Source organism: Cherax quadricarinatus, chromosome 53, assembly GCF_038502225.1.
Source record: "Cherax quadricarinatus isolate ZL_2023a chromosome 53, ASM3850222v1, whole genome shotgun sequence".
Lineage (NCBI taxonomy): Eukaryota > Metazoa > Arthropoda > Malacostraca > Decapoda > Parastacidae > Cherax > Cherax quadricarinatus.
In genome coordinates this window covers 2,388,652-2,408,651 of record NC_091344.1, presented here as the reverse complement: position 1 = coordinate 2,408,651, position 20,000 = coordinate 2,388,652, and the positions used below count along the sequence as shown (strand labels likewise).

The following is a 20,000-nucleotide window of genomic DNA, read 5'->3' as shown; positions in this document are numbered from 1 at the left end:
TTCTATTGTTTAACGTGGATGACTAGCACAATCTTCGTTTCTTTATTCTCTTCCACGCTCTGCCCGCTTCCTTTGTCCTCCTTTATCAGGTTTTTGCCTCGTACCGTCTTCCTAAATTGGTTCTCATGCCCATTTTTTGTTTAATGTGATAAATTTTCTGTGGGAAAGAAGTGAGGTCGGGTGTGGGCGTGTGGGAGGTCTGGTGTGGGTGTGAGGAAGTTCGGGTGTGGGTGCGAGGGAGATCTGGTGTGGGTATGATGAAGCTCGGGTGTGGGAGTGAAAAGGGTCAAGTCTAATATGGCAATGGGAGAGTTATTCCCATTGTCATACCAAACTTCTTGGTAATATAGATTTTATTGAGTTCATATGTGCAGCAAACGTCTTTATTAAAAACAAATTTTGGTCTCCATAGAGGCGTTATAAAATCAGATTGACTCGATGAAGTCACTATTTAGGGGTAACTATGTCATTATTACTTTACCTAAGTGTTATTTTCTCTGCCTTACGGGTTTTGCATAATCCTGTTTCAGGTCGTTAATGGTGAACATGGGTAGTGGCAGAAAATCTAGCTGGTCAGAAATGTGGTATTTTGCAAATAATGATGTTACTTCAAATCTACCCATGTTGAAGTTACTAACTAATGCAAGTTGTGTTGCATCATTTGAATGTGAGAGCCTGGATAGCTGACCACACTGTGGGCAATGAAGCATTCGAAAAAGTCAATAAAAAAATGTTTATCTGTGTTAGTTCTAATTTCACCAAAAACCATTAGAAAATGCATAGAAAAAAAAATATTACGAAATGTTGCAAAAACCAACACGAAACCAAACCTTTATAATTTTATGGTCTCTCCAAAACTCATAAAGATATCGTTGCATTGAGATCCATAATTTCAAACTGTAGTAATTTTTCCTACAAATTTGCTAAATGGTAAATAGACTCCTATTCCATTTTTTAATGACACCTTATTCACTCAAAAGATTTATCTGGGAAAAATTAACATCTGTATCTTCACAACAAAAGAATATTAAATTTAAATAGGAATTCCGTTTTCACCATAAGGAATACTGACTTCAAATTATGACCGCTAGTGCCTTACTTTCAGTGGTAAACGTTTGAAGCAAAACTAAGTTGCAGTACTGATAGTTCTCTCTTAACTAACTACCTGGAGTACCTCAAGACAATTACTCTCCTTAACATTAATCCATCATGTGTGGCGTCGGTATGTGGATGATATTTTCACAGAGAAAATGAATAATTTTTTACATATTTTTTCTTAAGTAGAGTCAATTATTTATTGTCATTTTGCTTCAAAACACAATGAATAAACCAATTCAAGAGGTTAGTAATTCACACATCAGTACAAGTACATGAATGATGACTATTTACTTCCCCTGAAGTTAAAATTATCCGTTGATAATTACTAATTGGGAATATCCTATTAAATGCACGGGACTCAGCTTAGCAGTTAGTGTCTCATAAAGACATCTTGACATCATTTACTAGTGAGACAAGCCATGTGGTGCTCGGCTCAGCCACAGCCACTACCAATTATCATACCTGTCTTAATTTACAATGAATTATTTAAACTAACTTACTATGTACCATTGTGCGTTTTTTATGTTAGTGATGCTGTTAGAGAACCTGGTCAATGTTAGAAAGCTGGTCTTGTGTGTGCGTGTGCGTGTGTGTGTGTGTGTGTGTGTGTGTGTGTGTGTGTGTGTGTGTGTGTGTGTGTGTGTGTGTGTGTGTATGTGTGCGTGTGCGTGTGTCTCCAATAAAGAAAAATCAATAGAATAATTTGTAAATCAAAACTTAATTAATAATTAATGTTATCTTAGTAAAGTAAGAGAATATATAGTTTCATTCAGTGTCAGCAATTTGTTGCATGAAATATCTTTTCTTACCTCGAAAATAGCAGACATTATCAAGGAAATAAGAATTATCTCCAGAATAACATGTATTTTGTCTAGAACTAAATTATCGTTAAAATAACATAAATTATCGTTAGAATATGAGAAATTATCGCTAGAGTAACAGAAATTATCGTTAGAATAACAGAAATTATCGTTAGAATAAGAGAAATAATCATCAGAATAAAAAATATATATCTAGAATAACAGAGATCGCCGTTGGAATAACAGTATTTATCGGTGGAATAATAGAAATTATAGCTAGAATAACGGAAGTCATCGCTAGAGTAACGGAAGTTATCGCTAAAATAGCAGAAGGTATCGCTAGAATAACAGAAGTTACCGCTAGAATAACAGAAGTTAGCGCTAGAATAACAGAAGTTAGTGATATAACAACAGGAGCCAGTTCTAGAAACGGAAGTGTCATTGTTACTGTCTAACGACAAGAATTTTTAGATAATACCCTGAGTTACAGCATTTAAAACAGGAATTATCACTTAAATAACTGGATACATAGTTACAAAACTAGAATGATAATTAGAATAACATAAATTATTGATAATGTAACAGGAAAGGTCAACATAAAACAGAAATTAGAGATGCATTAACGGAATTATCGCCAGAGCAACAGAAATTATAGGTGAAGTAACGAGAGTCATCACTATAATTACAAGAATTATCGATATATTAAAAGTAATTACAGATACAATATGACAGAATAAGAGAAATACAAAGAGAATAACAGGAAGTATCGGTTAAAATAACAGGAAATGTCGTTAGAATGAGAGGAAATATCGAGTGAATAACAGGAATTATCGATGGAATAACCAGAATTACTTCTTAAATGGCATATATTATCCCTTAAATAACATACATTACCCCATAAATGGCATATATTACCCCATAAATGGCATATATTACCCCGTAAGTGGCATACATTACCCCTTGAATAGCAGGTATTTTTGCTAAAAACAAAAGGTATTATCGCCTAAATACCAGATATTATTGCTAAAACAAAAGGTATTATCGCCTAAATACCAGATATTATTGCTAAAACAAAAGGTATTATCGCCTAAATACCAGATATTATTGCTAAAACAACAGGTATTATCGCTTATATAGCAAATGTTATCGCGAGAATAAATAGGAAATACAAGAAAAATAACTAATTATCGCTGTAAAGACTAGTATTACAGATAACATAATAAATATTATCACTGGGAAAAACTGTAATTGTATCTACAATTACAGGACTGATGACTAGAATAACAGAAACTAGCGCTATAAATGGAATTATCGCTGGAATTACAGGAAATATTTCTAGAATACTGGGTACAAGTGCTATAATAACTAGTTTTGTGGCTGAGACAATACGTACTGATGCTCTAAGAACGAGGAATATCGCCAAAATATTTAATGTTGCGATAAAAAAAACTGGTAATATTGCTAACGTAAGTATTGTCCTCATATTAAGAAACAAGTAGTAAAAAAAACTTGTGCAATTGCAATATTAAAGAATATTACTGAATCCACAAGTATTACCAAAACAAAACTAAGTTTTTTGTTAAAATATCGTGTATTATATTGCTTATTTATCATATAATATTGCTAAAATATGAAGTAATATCGCTATAATAACAAGTAATATCGCTTAAATATTACGTAAGTACCGTTGGAAGAATTTTCAGTACGTTCAACGCTTCACTGATAAAAAAATTATACTTACACAAATAACCCGCACATGAAAGAGAGAAGCTTACGACGACGTTTCGGTCCGACTTGGACCATTGACAAAGTGTGACTTTGTCAATGATCCAAGTTATTTAAAAAATACTTAGATTTGAAGTACTTTTTTATAAAGTTAAGGCAAAGTAAACATATTTTAAATAAACAAATCACAGTCGCCCTTTGACTCGATACCAAAACCTGTGAACCGGTGAAGGACGTGTGATCAGGAGGGTTGGAGCTGCCCTTCCCTTGCGAGGATCAAACCTGATGTGTGACACTTACGGATTTTGCGCTTTCCTTGGATGTATAATTTATATTCAGCGATGGCAATAAGTAGAACTCACGTTATCTGAAGACTCAAAACGAGTGTGTTGAATTATTCAACAACGTAACGTAACCATTTGTGAAAAAAGTTCCTTTGAATACAAAAGAAAACAAAAAATATTTATTAGTAGTGAAGTTGAGCTGCGGGTTTACTTACTTGTAAAATTAGTATCTTAGATAGTTGGTGAATCAGCGTATGACTAAGACTCGCGTCAGGAAACACTTGTCCTATTTCCTGACGAATCTTACTTGAACTAAAGATTAAAAACATTCAGCTTACCTGTCTCGTATCTCCCAGGAGAAGACCCCAGGGTTCTCCTTCTTGTAATCTGCCACTTTACGTTCGATCTCCGGGGTTGCGACGCGAGGCTTGGAGCCACCGATAACACCAGGACGGATGGATCCAGTCTCCTGCACGTGGCACGGGAAGAACGTCTGGTTAGTTCGTACACGGATAGAAGTGTATCTGCTTCCTAATACTAGTATTAACATTCTCTTAACCTCTTTTATGTGATTGATTCTGAACTTCGGGGGTCACTCTGGCGGGGTGACCCCCTGAAAAACAACAAGAAAAACATTTACCATCATTCATTCAATTGCTGTCTTGCTGACAGAATGCCGACATTACAGATCAGATCATTCTCAGAACTGCAACATTCTTATTCCTCCTTCAAAATGAAGACACTGCACCTCCCACCTCCACGACTGAAGTCGGCTAACCGATTTCCCTGAATTCTTTTATGTTTATACACATTCGTATATAAAAAAAACAAACCATACCACGGGTGGGGTTTGAACTCACGGTAAGAGAGTCTCAAAACTCCAGACCGTGGCTAACGCGACGGTCTAGAGTTTTGAGACTCGTACCGCGGGTTCAAATCCCACCCGTGGTATGGTTTGTCTGCAATCGTGTCATTACGATTTCGTGAGTCGTACATAAATTTCACACACACACACACACACACACACACACACACACACACACACACACACACACACACACACACACACACACACACACACACACACACACACACACACACACACACACACACACACACACACACACACACACACACCACAAAACTCAGCTCTCACTTGGGTCCTGGATCTTGAGGTGATTAACACTAATTAAGACATTTCCGGTGACTTTGCAGACAGCCAGGAATGTGCACGAAAACTCTGCATTGACGTTCAATACTTTTATAAACACCGTGTCTTCATTTTGACCCCCAAAAAAATATAAAAGTATGAGATTGCTCTTTACATGGTAGTTGGGAATCATCAAATTTTCTTGGAATTCTAATCATTTTTTACACATTTCTTTTCCACTGAGTAACTTCTTCCAAGGAAAAGTTGCCAAAAAAAGCTCCAACAAAAACTGTTTTGGTAACAACAGCCACCAGGCGTCATCCACCATAACCTAGCTGCAGCTGCATCAAGGAAGAGAACTCTCAGCTAACAGAAATAGTTTTGTCTGCCATCATAGTACTAAACGCTAGGAATTAATTAGTTTATTCTTATGGGTATAATAACACATTTTTGCAATTAAACTTAGCACTCTTTTGAGAACACATGAGTGAAGTTGTAGTGATTTTCAAATTGGTCTCGTTTTAATAGGGTTCATGAATATTAGGGTGACGGCGTGACCAGAGGAGCCAGTGGCAGTGTTACCAGCTTGGTTGTGACTGGCTGGCAGTGTGACCGCCTCAACAAATGGCTTTGAATCGCACGTCCCGTTAAACCAGCTTAGAAAATAGCTATGGTAACAAGTGTGACCAGCTCAGTGGATGCACCTGGCAGTTACAGTACGCATCTTAATAAGTGGCTTTAGAAGTCAGTGTTACCAATTCAACAAGCGTCCCTGTTGGTCAGTGTGACCAACTCAACAACCTTTCCCGTGGCTATGTTGTCCATTGTGACCACCTCAACAAGCAGTTCTGTTGTACTGTTGGCCAGTGGGACCAGCTCAACAACCTTCCCGTTGCTCTGTGACCAGCTCTGTGACGGAGGCTGTTTTCTGGGGCGGAGGCTGTGGTCTGTGAAGAGACTGTAGTCTTGGAATCATCAGATAATTAGGTGTTAGCTAACATTGCCGTACCTCAGGTCCCACATCCTCATAATGACCACCATCACTGCTACATTAACACCTCTGTTATCACAATCTCCAACATTCCCACCACTGTGATTTTCGACACTGACATCTCTACCACCACAACGGTGGTCTTCAAAGGTACACCACTACTACCACTATTATCTGTTACACCACTATCGTCATGATCCCCAAACTACCACCAGCAGCATCATGATCATCAGCACTGCCACTAATAACACAATCACTACGGATTTCATCTGCATTGCCTCCAGTATCACTTCGATCCCCGTCGGGAAGGGGAATCTGGAACCTACACACCATCCCCTTTACTCTTTCACGATGCTTTCCTATCGTATAAAGATTAAACCAGCAAGAGGAGTCATGAATGACTCCACCAAACTAGCCCTTGCTGCCGCTGTAAGGACCTGCTTGCAGTTTAAATTCACAGCAAACCACTCTCTGAAGGACTCCTTTATTGTCGTCTGTACTGACGACAATAAAGCATAAAAGCTCATGGACGACACCGCAATGAAGACACTCAGTGACTGACAATTCAACGTATCTCCTTTACCTTTCCTGCTGGCGAAACGTTCTGTTTTAGGCCAAAGGATGGACAAGATGATCACATCCCCATCAACTGTTGACCTGATGACCTCTATCGAGGAACAAAACACTTGGGCCTCCATTGACAATGTCACCAAAATTCCAAACGCTTCTTCAATGGTCAGATTCACCTTTTCCAACATCGATATGGCTACCAAAGCGTTTTCTGATGGCCTAGCCATCTCCTACTACTATATTTATCCACGACACACAAAACCAGAACGTTTTGCTCATTTCAAACCCATCACTCAACGACCGACTGTCCCATTAAAGATATGAAATTCTGATCAAACTGCAGTAAAGAAGGTCACGATTCCAAAGCCTGTTCCACCACCGATACCACTCCAACCTGCCTAAACTTCAAGGGTACTCATCTTACCCTTGCATCCAAATGCCCACTAAGGAAGGAAGAGCTGTCTTAGAAAATTAAAGAAGCTAAGAAGAGCAGCTCCAAATCGACGACATATGCAGCCATAGCAAAACTACAGTCTGAGACCAAGAAAATTATTCAAGCTACACAACAGCCATCTCTATTCAGCAACTCCCTCTCTCCACTTCCAGACGCGGTTCCTTCCAAGGTGCTGTATTGCATGGTGTATGGGCACCTTGCTAATGCAGCCAACCCAGGCACATTCAACACCACCATAAATATGCCTGCCTTCGTCTTCCCTGACTCAACACCTTCAGCTGACTTCCTCAAGATTCTTCCCAAAGTTGTGAACTTCACTACACCTGCAGTCCTGTCTCCTTCTGCCCAAGTAACTGTTCCAGAAACTTCCACAACCACCTCCATATTCGTCAACATCGCTCATCCTGCATTAACCACCGCCTCCCACGTCTTACTTAAACTTTCTTGTCTTTTTTGTCTTGTCTTGTCTTGTCTTGTCTTGCCTTGTCTTGCCTCCATAAGCACGGCTATAATCATGATCTTCAACACTGCCATCGTTAACGCCATCGCTATTACAATCACTATTACCGCAACTATCATCATCATCACAACCAGCATGACTGTCACCATTACTATCATTATCATCATCACAACTACCCCTACCACCTCCCTTTCTACTACCCTCATAAAAGCTACCGACACTACCGCCATCACTACTACCACCACTATCATCCTCGCCTCTGACCCATTTTCATTCCATTTCCACTCCACTGCTATTACTAACTACTGTCAGCATGTATCACCCCCGCCCATGATGCACCCTCAAACACCTTCACCCATCATCACCCTTCATCCACTCCCACACATCTGACGCACTTGGTTATGTGCAAGAAAACATAATAAGAAACTTAATACACAAATAACCCGCACATAAAAGAGAGAAGTTTACGACGACGTTTCGGTCCGACTTGGACCATTGACAAAGTCACACTTACACAGTCCAAGTCGGACCGAAACGTCGTCGTAAGCTTCTCTCTTTTATGTGCGGGTTATTTGTGTATCGTTCCAGTCACGGTATTGTGCCATTTTTTGTTATTTAAGAAACTTAATTGTTAAACACCTTGAAAGAAAATAATTCCTAAGAGAAAACCACCATGAGTTTCAGGATGGCAAATCTTCATTCAATTCTGCCAAAGTTTCCTGACAGAATGACAGAAATTAAACGAGAGAGAGAGAATGTTCTAACATAGTATCACACACTAAATTTATACAATCTGAAAGAGCAAGCAGGAGGAGCAGGGAAATTAATCAAGCGACTACAGGAACACTAAGCAAACTGAAAACAAAGGGAAGTGATAATGGAGGTGTTGGAGTGGACAAAAAAAGTACTTGGACCCCTGTAGCTTCTGATATATGTAAACAACCTGGTAGAGGAAATTAAATCATACATGTTGCTCTGTGCGACATGATGTGAAGTTAATGCGGAGAAGGAAAACAACTTCAGGGAAAGGGAGAGATTCCCAGAAGACTTGATCAGGCTTCAAACATGGTCAAGAAATTATGTACTTGAATTCATTTCTAATAATAATTTCAATAATAATTTCAAAGTAACGAGAATAGGAGAGTGAGAAAACCCGACACTGAATACAAACAGGGAGGAGATATGCTGTAGACAGGTAGAAGGATTTAGAAGTAAGCATTTTCCCAAAATTATTCTGCGGCATATGCAGCTCCAGCATATTAAGAACGTGAACAGAGATTCATTTAGTACGTTAAGCCTGTTTTGGAGTATACGGTGACAGCATGGAACCAACACCTGCTCTAGCATGTAAAGAAACTAGAAAAGTTCCATAGGATGAGGGAACTGAGGGAAGAGGACCACGAGGAAAGACTGAAACTCAAACTAACAACACTAGAGGAAAAGAGAGGCAGGGAAGATTCGATCACAACATGCACAATACTCAGGGGAGTAGATGGAGTTGTTAGGACAGCTTGTTAGAGTTTGAAATGCACGGAAAGGAAGGGAGCCAGGTGAGACAGAGACGAAAGTGAGACATAGGGACGTTAGGAAGAAATTTTCAGTTATTGGATAGTGGATAAGTGGAATGCGTTAGATAAAGAGCTGGCGGAGGCAAATATTATACATAGCTTCAAGAGTGGGTGTGATCGAGTCCAGGAAGTCAGAAAACAGTGAAACCTGTCAATACGAGTCACATTAAGAAGCGAGACCAGGAGCCAGGACTCGACCGCCTCCAAACACATCCAGATGTGTATAATTTGGTGGGTAGATATCTCCCACCTCCACCCATCATCCCCCACCTTTCATGCACACCCCCTCATACCTGCACCCCACACCACTTATTCATCCCCTCACACCTGTACCCTTCATGTGTCCCCTCATACCTACACCCTTCATGTGCCCCTCACACATGTACCCTCCTTACACCTGCACCCCTCATATGCCCCCTCCTACGCACCCCACTTCACTTATTCACCACTCACCTGCACCTCTCATGTGCCCCCTCATACCTGTACCCCACATGAACTTCCTCACACCTGCTTTTCATGAACCCTCCCTCACACCTGCACCCCACACCCCTCATGCACCTACTCACACACACGTCTGATGCACCCCTCACACCTGCACCCCCTCATGCATCCCCCCTCACAGCAATCCCACCTACCTGGTATCTATTGAGAATCTTGGATACACAGCCGTGGGATACCCTGAGCTGGCGAGAGATGACACAGGGACGTATACCTGCGGCTGCCATCTCCACGATCTTGAGTCGTATGTGGTTGGGCAGAGGGCGGCCGTTGATGTAGACGCCACCCAGCTGGTTGACTCTCCCCTGGCCTGCCGGAGAAGTCATCCCTACTCGAGTTATAATTCATGTTTTTTGACCAGACGTCGCTATCTTACTTGCTATCAGTGTGGGGGAGGCGGGACATGATTATTCGTTATCTAAGTCGCTATCGAGGGATAAATGTCTGATTATCCCTTATCTGCCTGGCTATCCGGGGTACTGCATGATTATCATGACCAGCGGATGATGGGCTGCAGCTACTGGGTAACACTTTGCCAATTATTTACTGGGTATCAAGATGCGGGAGTAGTTATTGTTGGAAATCACTTTGGCTAAAGAAACCATTGCCTCTAACCGTTGTGCCCAGGGCGCTGCCCACCTGTATTGATTTCCCTGTGTTAACTACCCTAATGCTGCAGTTTTGGGCTCCTGGGTAAGCTTGTATTGTGGGTTTGTCAGGGAAATTGACTGTGAATGGATTCAGAGCTGTAGGGATGAGGAGTGGCAAGTGTGATAATAATTTGCGAGGAGGAGGACAAGATGTCGGCTTGTGTGTAACAACCTTGCTATATGTGTGTATAATATATATATATATATATATATATATATATATATATATATATATATATATATATATATATATATATATATATGTATATATGTATATTTTTGTAGATGAATGGTTCAGAGAACCGACATGTTGATAAATTAGACACATGTGCAACTCTTGGGTATCTTTATTGTGGAAACGTTTCGCCACACAGTGGCTTCATCAGTCCGTACGTAGGAGAAACTTGAAGAACAGGAGGAGAATGAGGTAATCAGTCCCTCAACCTTGAGTCGATGTGTTCAGTCCATCAATCTATTCAAGATTGATGGACTGAATAGTTACCCAAGAGTTGCACATGTGGCTAATTTGTCAATATATGTATATAAATGTGTGTGTGTGTGTAAGTAATTACGTATTTTAACATACATTTGTGATGCTATAAGAGGGAACCTAAAAAATATATACATTATTGTTCAATCAATGTTTCTGGGAAAAAATCTAGCACTCTCTCGGATTTATTTTTTTCCCTCTGTTTTTAACTGTGTTCTCCTGTTCTCTCTGTGTTTGGGTGACAGTGTCTGCCTCCTCGTTAATGGATAATTTACATATAAATTTATACATACTGGGGTGAGACGAAAAGTTCCCTCAACCCCCCCTCTCTCAAAAAAAATCCTATATAAAACTGTATAAATAATTATTTATTTTAGGATTTACTTATATCACAAAAAACAGTTGACAGATTTCATATACAGTAACATGCAGATATTTTCACAGCTAATATAATATGCTAATATAGGATTATATATTATCAATATACTACAGAAATACAATATATTCAATATATATCATATACAGGAAAGAAGACGAGGAGGAACCAAGGAGTAAAGTCAAGATAGACACTTATTATAATAATGTAAGAGTACAGAATGGTAACACAAATCATACGAAGCTTGAGATGAAACAACCGGGATAAAAAACAAGACCTGAAATTCTCGTGTGAAAATCTTCTGTAAGTAAAACGGACCACGATTATATTCCAGTTACGCGGACCAAGGTTATAATATATTCGAGTCAGATGGACCAAGGTTATATTCTGGTCAGACGGACCAAAGTTATATTCTAGTCAGACGGACCAAGGTTATGTTCTACTCAGATGGAGCAAGGTTATATTCTAGCCACATGGATCAAGGTTATATTCTAGTCAGATGGATCAAGGTTACAATAAATTTAAGCCAACTGGACCAAAGTTATAATATATGCGAGTCAGATGGAACAAAGTTATAATATATACGAGTCAGATGGAACAAAGTTATAATATATACGAGTCAGATGGAACAAAGTTATAATATATACGAGTCAGATGGAACAAAGTTATAATATATACGAGTCAGATGGAACAAGGTTATAATATATACGAGTCAGATGGAACAAGGTTATAATATATACGAGTCAGATGGAACAAGGTTATAATATATACGAGTCAGATGGAACAAGGTTATAATATATGCGAGTCAGATGGAACAAGGTTATAATATATGCGAGTCAGATGGAACAAGGTTATAATATATACGAGTCAGATGGAACAAGGTTATAATATATACGAGTCAGATGGAACAAGGTTATAATATATACGAGTCAGATGGAACAAGGTTATAATATATGCGAGTCAGATGGAACAAGGTTATAATATATACGAATCAAATGGACCAAGGTTATATTCAAAGCAAAAAAAAAATTGTTACTCTATTAAACTAAATCACGAAAAGGAATTGATTTGTTCACATAAAAAAAAGAGAACACTGTCCACCTTAATAACATAACAGTTACAGCACAGAACTACAACCAAATAACATAACAGTTACAGCACTGAACTACAATCAAATAACATAACAGTTACAGCACAGAACTACAACCAAATAACATAACAGTTACAGCACAGAACTACAACCAAATAACATAACAGTTACAGCACAGAACTACAACCAAATAACATAACAGTTACAGCACAGAACTACAACCAAATTTAAATGCTTCACGTATCCAGCTCCCACCTAACAAGAGGATTAATTGTGTCAGTACTCCATTAAACATTAGGATTTATATTATCCATGAGCTACTAAATTTAGCCTGCCTAAGTCCCACCCAACTCAAGGTTTCTTTGTACCTAAATACCATCACATACAACGGTCCTTTGTACCTAAATACCATCTCTCTCAAGAGTTCCTTGTACCAAGGTACATCACACACAAGCATTCCTTGTACCAGGTACCATCACACTAAGCATTCCTTGTACCCAAGTACTATCGTATTATCACACACAAAGGTTCCTAGTACCCAAGTCCACCGCCCACAAGGGCTTCTCGTACCAAGTCCATTACACACAAGGGTTCCTTGTACTATCAGACACAAGAGTTCCTTGTACCCAAGTACTACCACACACAAGGGTTTCTTGTACCCAACTACTGTCACACACAAGGGTTTCTTGTACCCAAGTACTACCACACACAAGGGTTTCTTGTACCCAAGTACTACCACACACAAGGGTTCACTCTACCCAAGTACTATCACACACAAGGGTTCACTGTACTCAAGTACTGTCACACACAAGGGTTCACTGTACTCAAGTACTGTCACACACAAGGGTTCACTGTACTCAAATACTGTCACACACAAGGGTTCACTCTACCCAAGTACTATCACACACAAGGGTTCACTGTACCCAAGTACTGTCACACACAAGGGTTCACTGTACCCAAGTATTATCACAAACAAGAGTTCCTTGTACCCAAGTACTATCACACACAAGGGTTCCTTGTACCCAAGTACTATCACACACAAGGGTTCCTTGTACCCAAGTACTATCACACACAAGGGTTCACTCTACCCAAGTACTATCACACACGAGGGTTCACTGTACTCAAGTACTGTCACACACAAGGGTTCACTGTACTCAAGTACTGTCACACACAAGGGTTCACTGAACCCAAGTACTGTCACACACAAGGGTTCACTGCACCCAAGTACTATCACACACAAGGGTTCACTGTACCCAAGTACTGTCACACACAAGGGTTCACTGTACCCAAGTATTATCACAAACAAGAGTTCCTTGTACCCAAGTACTATCACACACAAGGGTTCCTTGTACCCAAGTACTATCACACACAAGGGTTCCTTGTACCCAAGTACTATCACACACAAGGGTTCACTCTACCCAAGTACTATCACACACGAGGGTTCACTGTACTCAAGTACTGTCACACACAAGGGTTCACTGAACCCAAGTACTGTCACACACAAGGGTTCACTGCACCCAAGTACTGTCACACACAAGGGTTCCTGGCACCCCAGCCCCATTACACACAAGGGTTCCTGGCACCCCAGCCCCACCACACACAAGGGTTCCTGGCACCTCAGCCCCACCACACAAGGGTTCCTGGCACCCCAGCCCCACCATACACAAGGGTTCCTGGCACCCCAGCCCCACCACACACAAGGGTTCCTGGCACCCCAGCCCCACCACACACAAGGGTTCCTGGCACCCCAGCCCCACCACACACAAGGGTTCCTGGTACCCCAGCCCCACCATACACAAGGGTTCCTGGCACCCCAGCCCCACCACACACAAGGGTTCCTGGCACCCCAGCCCCACCACACACAAGGGTTCCTAGCATCCCAGCCCCACCACACACAAGAGTTCCTGGCACCCCAGCCCCACCACACACAAGGGTTCCTGGCACCTCAGCCCCACCACACACAAGGGTTCCTGGCACCCCAGCCCCACCACACACAAGGGTTCCTGGCACCCCAGCCCCACCACACACAAGGGTTCCTGGCACCCCAGCCCCACCACACACAAGGGTTCCTGGCACCCCAGCCTCACCACACACAAGGGTTCCTGGCACCCCAGCCCCACCACACACAAGGGTTCCTGGCACCCCAGCCCCACCACACACAAGAGTTCCTGGCACCCCAGCCCCACCACACACAAGGGTTCCTGGCACCCCAGTCCCACCACACACAAGGGTTCCTGGCACCCCAGCCCCACCACACACACAAGAGTTCCTGGCACCCCAGCCCCACCACACACAAGGGTTCCTGGCACCCCAGTCCCACCACACACAAGGGTTCCTGGCACCCCAGCCCCACCACACACACAAGAGTTCCTGGCACCCCAGCCTCACCACACACAAGAGTTCCTGGCACCCCAGCCTCACCACACACAAGAGTTCCTGGCACCCCAGCCCCACCACACACAAGGGTTCCTGATACACAACGCCCACCTTCATAAGGGTTCTTTGTTAATTACAAACCGTTTCAAATGTAACATTTCGTCATGGGCTGCGGAGTCGGTACAGAGGATTCCATTGCGATTATCAGAACACATGACGTGTGTTACAGGCAATCTGTTATATTCTTAGCCTCGCTTCGTAACAACAAAGCCAACGTGATAACTGGTTTTACAATACCATCGGAAAATTTTAAAGATCGGAAAAGATTAATGAGATCCTGTTCAAGAGAAGATTTATTGTTCATTTTAGAACGTTAAATCTGAGCTGGTCATTTTGTGTGTGAATAATGATGGCTCGAGAGATACAGGAGAAAAGGGAAAATAAACCCAGTGAAAAGCAGGGGTGAGGTGGGCACAATAAGGGAAATCTGACTCAACGTCCGGCTCCGCAGACTATTCAACATCATCCCCAGAAGATATCAGGCACAGAGAAAGCAGAAACACTACGCTGAGAGGCTGGGACAAGTGTAGTTTTCAAGAGGAAACTAGACAAGTATCTTTACCAGGTGCCAAATCAATCAGGCTGTGATAGACATGTGAGGCAGTGGACCACCAGCAGCAAACAGCCTGACTGACCAGGCAAACACCAGACGAGCCTGGCTCATGGCCGGGCTGAGATAGTAGAAAAACTCTCGGAACTCATCAAAGTAAACCTAATCGCAGTCCAGTTGGTGATGAGTCTGTCTGCTGGTGCTCATATGTATAGATACTTGAGCAAAGGAACTAGGCAAGAGCTTCGATGTTATCAAGTGGAACATCAATGTAAAAGTTCCCGGCCTCAATGGAGAGCCCTGAAAGACCTCTGTGAAAATAGTCAAGGGAGCGCTTAATTTGTCTTTGGTTAAGACATTGAATGCTAAATAGAGTCATTTATTACAAGAGATTGAATCTGATTGAAGAGACCGAGTGCCGCAGAGAGGGTACGGAGGCTAGTTAGGGTATAAGTTCCAGAAAGAGTACTAAGTGAAGCTAGCAGAATCTGAGGAACCTAAGAGAGTGTCTTGGCACATGCTGAGTTTACAATCGTTACTTGTGACTTGTACCAAAGTTAACTATAGTCAGGTTAAAATATTATGCGATGGCCCCCGTCCATCGTTTGCTATAAAAAAATCAACATTTTTAATTATGTATCGTAGGGGTACGTTTAAAGGGAGATGGTAGCGAAGGAGACACTGATACCTATTACGGGAGGCGTTATATTGTGAATACTTGGAGAGAAGCCCAGTCTGCCGTCTGAGCGTCTGATCGGCCTAGTAGTAAGTGAGGGTGTTGCCTGTCGGCTAGCTGGCTAGCCGGGGGAGCCCGTGACTCCAGTGACGTCAGCATAGCAAGGGATCATGACTATAAATGGTACTATAGCTTATATAATACTATATAATTATTACACTGTTAACATATGTAGATAAATAGTAAAGAGAACATTTTGACCTTCATCATTCTTCTTTGTACTGGACTGATGAAACCAATGTGTGGCGAAACGTTTGCACATGTGTCTAATTTATCAGTTTTAATTATAGTTGGCTTGTTAATTAATCGGTTTAAAACCGATCGACTGCACGAGGGTCATTAAGGCTGCACGTAATCTTATTACCACCGGACAAGAATACTTTAATCACTAAAATAGGAATTCAATTCAATACACAAATAACCCTGACATAAGAGAGAGAGAAGCTCATGACGATATTTAGGTCCGAATTTGACTATTTACAAGTCACACTAACACACGAAGGTGAAGGAGCCAGTATATATAGGATAGGGAGGAGAGGACGGGACAAAGAGAAGGAAGTGGGGAAGTAGTTGTAAAAGTAAATCTGGTAGTGAAAGTAGTAGTAGTAGTAGTAGTAGTAAGAAAGGGGGAGTAGTGGAAGTGGCACAAGAGACAACAAGGGAGGTGAAGCGAGGCAATAGTAGTACTCTGTACGGGCTCACTCATCTTCAATATTAGTGTGATTTGTAAATGGGCGAAGTGGGAGCGAAACGTCGTTGTAAGCTTCTCTCCTATGTGCGGGTTATTTGTGTGTTATTCCACTCACGGTATTGTGTCTTTTTGATGTTTAATTAAAATTAACTTTCAGCATACATACGCTGAGAGAAATACACCTCTCAGTCTACATATCCTGGGAATTACACTTGTGTAGTGCAAGTGTTGATCTGCGATAATAAGACTGTGTTAGTATTGAATGTAATCCTTAATCACGTTACATTTTTGTCATTATCTTGCCAAGATGTTAGATCATTTTTAAACTGTTGTATCGACTGTTGTGATACATTCATAACAGGTTATAGACTTTTTCTCTGTAGAGTAAATAAATATACAGCAGGTTTACGAAATTCTCTCTCTCTCTCTCTCTCTCTCTCTCTCTCTCTCTCTCTCTCACGCCCATACACATTCACGTTAGGTCAGAATTGTTATCCGTTATATTAATCGATTCTTCGACTCCATGTACATTAATTAATCAGTAAACATTCCCATCCACATTCTGTAATTAATAAAGATTCCCACCCCCATATTCCGTAGTTAATAATTATTCTCTCCTCACATTCAGTAATTAATCAAATATTCCCACCTCGCTTACAGTAATTAATATTTTTTCCCATCTTAATTTTAATAAATTATAAATATTCCCATCCCGCATTCAGTAGTGAATCAGATATTCCCACTCTACGTTTAGAAATTAGTCAATATTCTTACATCACAAATGATAAAATACTCACTCCACTACATTCAATAATCTTCATAATTACCCATATTCAGCGATTGATAAACATTCCCCACTTCACGTTCGGTAATTCAGACAACTTTGAGAAGTGTCATCACTCAGCTGTCATCAGAAATAAGCGAATACTATCTTAACAACCATTCGTTGTTGCTTAAATTGCTTTAAGAAATTTTCCTTAAACTTGACGTATGAACTCGGCTTTCTTGGATTTGTTTTCCTTGTGATTAATAACCCCGAAAGATTAATTGCCCAAGGAAATCCAAAAAAGGCGAGCAGAGTGGTTTATTTCCGTCGGGATCCTTGAGGCGGTATCCCCTAGAATAGTAACCACAACAGCTAAATAACTGGTAGGTTCGTTTCTTACTGCTAAGTCAACATGGAGAACGAGTGTAGGAAGACTTGCCTTTTAGTCTGGTTGCATCTATGGCTTGAGTCCGAGTCTCTTCAACCGAGTCGAACACTGTCATTTAAGCTGAACTACATCATGTAGCAGCGTATTTCATAATATTCAGTTCATTATGTTACTGTCAGCTATTTAACAGTAATATTACAAGGAATGATCAGCCAGTGCTGTCAGTGACTCCCGAAAGTTCACCTCCATCTAGAAACTATGTACCAACATTCTCCTTGCTTAACTCCTGGACGAAGTATTGTGATCATGCAGGAAGGGTTCCCGACACCTTATCCTTTATATATATCATCTTTCTCTCCCAGGGCACACGTTCTTCACCTCGCATCTCCGTCCTATTATCCATCCCCTATTCTCTTCCCTCCTATCCATCTCCCTTCCCATCCCTGAATCTATCCAAATATCCGTTTCCCCCTTCTTTCAACTGTCCTAGTATTTCATTTTATATCTCGCTCTGTGAAAAAGATATTTTGATCAATTCCATTTCCTCTGTGTGTATGGCGGACCATAAATCCAACTAGGATAGCTCAGCCGTAGCTCAGAACCCACAGTGGAATGCATGACGATATCCTCATCGAACTACAAGTTGCCATGTTCAGGCCGACACATTTCATAACCTTGTATACGAAATCAGACTTGTACAATGGATAATGAGAAGGAAACATAACTAGCTTTCGTTCCCACTATGTAACTATCGTATAGAATCTGGTAACAGCACACTTCTTGATCATCTATTTTTTAATATAAAAAAGTCACTTCGTACAAGTCATCCATGTTCATCTCCTCCAATCTATTCCTCATTCTCACTGGCAGCTCCTTCCTTTAGTATTAGCTAACCCCCTCCCCATCCTCTAAGTCAACTCCCTCCAATTTCTAACTATACCATTCTTGCTCTTTCAATATCTCTTAACTATCCCTCTCCCTCCTAATTTATTGTCCCCTCTCTTTCCTAACCATTCCTCCCTCTTACTGTTCCCCTCCTTCACCTTTCCCCTCTTAGGCCATCCTTCCCCGCCCCCTCTTCCTTACATTTACTGAGACAGGGAAGCAGTTAACTTTTTTTCCCCAATCTGTAGCTATTATGTAGAATAAAGTAGCAGCACAACGCGGGTATTCCCAAACTTTAAGTATTATAAACAGATGGTTAGAGTAAGGTAGCTGCTAATGCTGATGCATCCAGTTATGATAAATATATATATATATATATATATATATATATATATATATATATATATATATATATATATATATATATATATATGTCGTGCCGAATAGGCAGAACTTGCGATCTTGGCTTAAATAGCAACGCTCATCTTGCCATATAGGACAAGTGAAAATTTGTGTATGCAATAATTTCGCCAAAATCCTTCTGAACCTAACGAAAAAAATATATTTCACTGTGTTTGTTTAGTATTAAATTACTGTAAACAAATCTAAAATATATATAGTTGGGCTAGGCTAAAATAAATTGCTCTTTGTATAATAAGGTTAGGTAAGTTTTCTAAGATTCTTTTGGTGCAAAATTAAAATTTTTTACATTAAAATTAATGAAAAAAAATATATCTTTAAACGTATAAGAGAAAATTTCAGAAAGGACTTAATTTTAAATGAGTTTTTGCTAATTGGCCAGTTTTACATATTCGGCACGACATATATATATATATATATATATATATATATATATATATATATATATATATATATATATATATATATATATATATATATATATATATATATATATATATATATATATATATTATTTTTATTATTATCACACTGGCCGATTCCCACCAAGGCAGGGTGGCCCGAAAAAGAAAAACTTTCACCATCATTCACTCCATCACTGTCTTGCCAGAAGGGTGCTTTACACTACAGTTTTTAAACTGCAACATTAACACCCCTCCTTCAGAGTGCAGGCACTGTACTTCCCATCTCCAGGACTCAAGTCCGGCCTGCCGGTTTCCCTGAATCCCTTCATAAATGTTACTTTGCTCACACTCCAACAGCACGTCAAGTATTAAAAACCATTTGTCTCCATTCACTCCTATCAAACACGCTCACGCATGCCTGCTGGAAGTCCAAGCCCCTCGCACACAAAACCTCCTTTACCCCCTCCCTCCAACCCTTCCTAGGCCGACCCCTACCCCGCCTTCCTTCCACTACAGACTG

At 40.6% G+C, this 20,000-nt stretch overlaps 1 protein-coding gene across 2 annotated transcripts in view; it reads right to left on the bottom strand.

The window, feature by feature from the left end:
• LOC128692418 (protein gooseberry) overlaps positions 1–20,000 on the bottom strand; it is a 326,567-nt gene that overhangs the window by 219,720 nt on the left and 86,847 nt on the right. Inside the window, exons 2-3 of one of the 2 annotated variants that reach the window (XM_053781592.2) lie at positions 9,736–9,926; positions 4,246–4,376 (exon numbers count right to left, since the gene is read on the bottom strand). In XM_053781592.2, coding sequence (XP_053637567.1) covers positions 4,246–4,376; positions 9,736–9,926 — 322 coding nt within the window. The remainder of the gene's footprint in view (positions 1–4,245; positions 4,377–9,735; positions 9,927–20,000) is intronic. The other variant, XM_053781593.2, reaches the window with a different exon arrangement.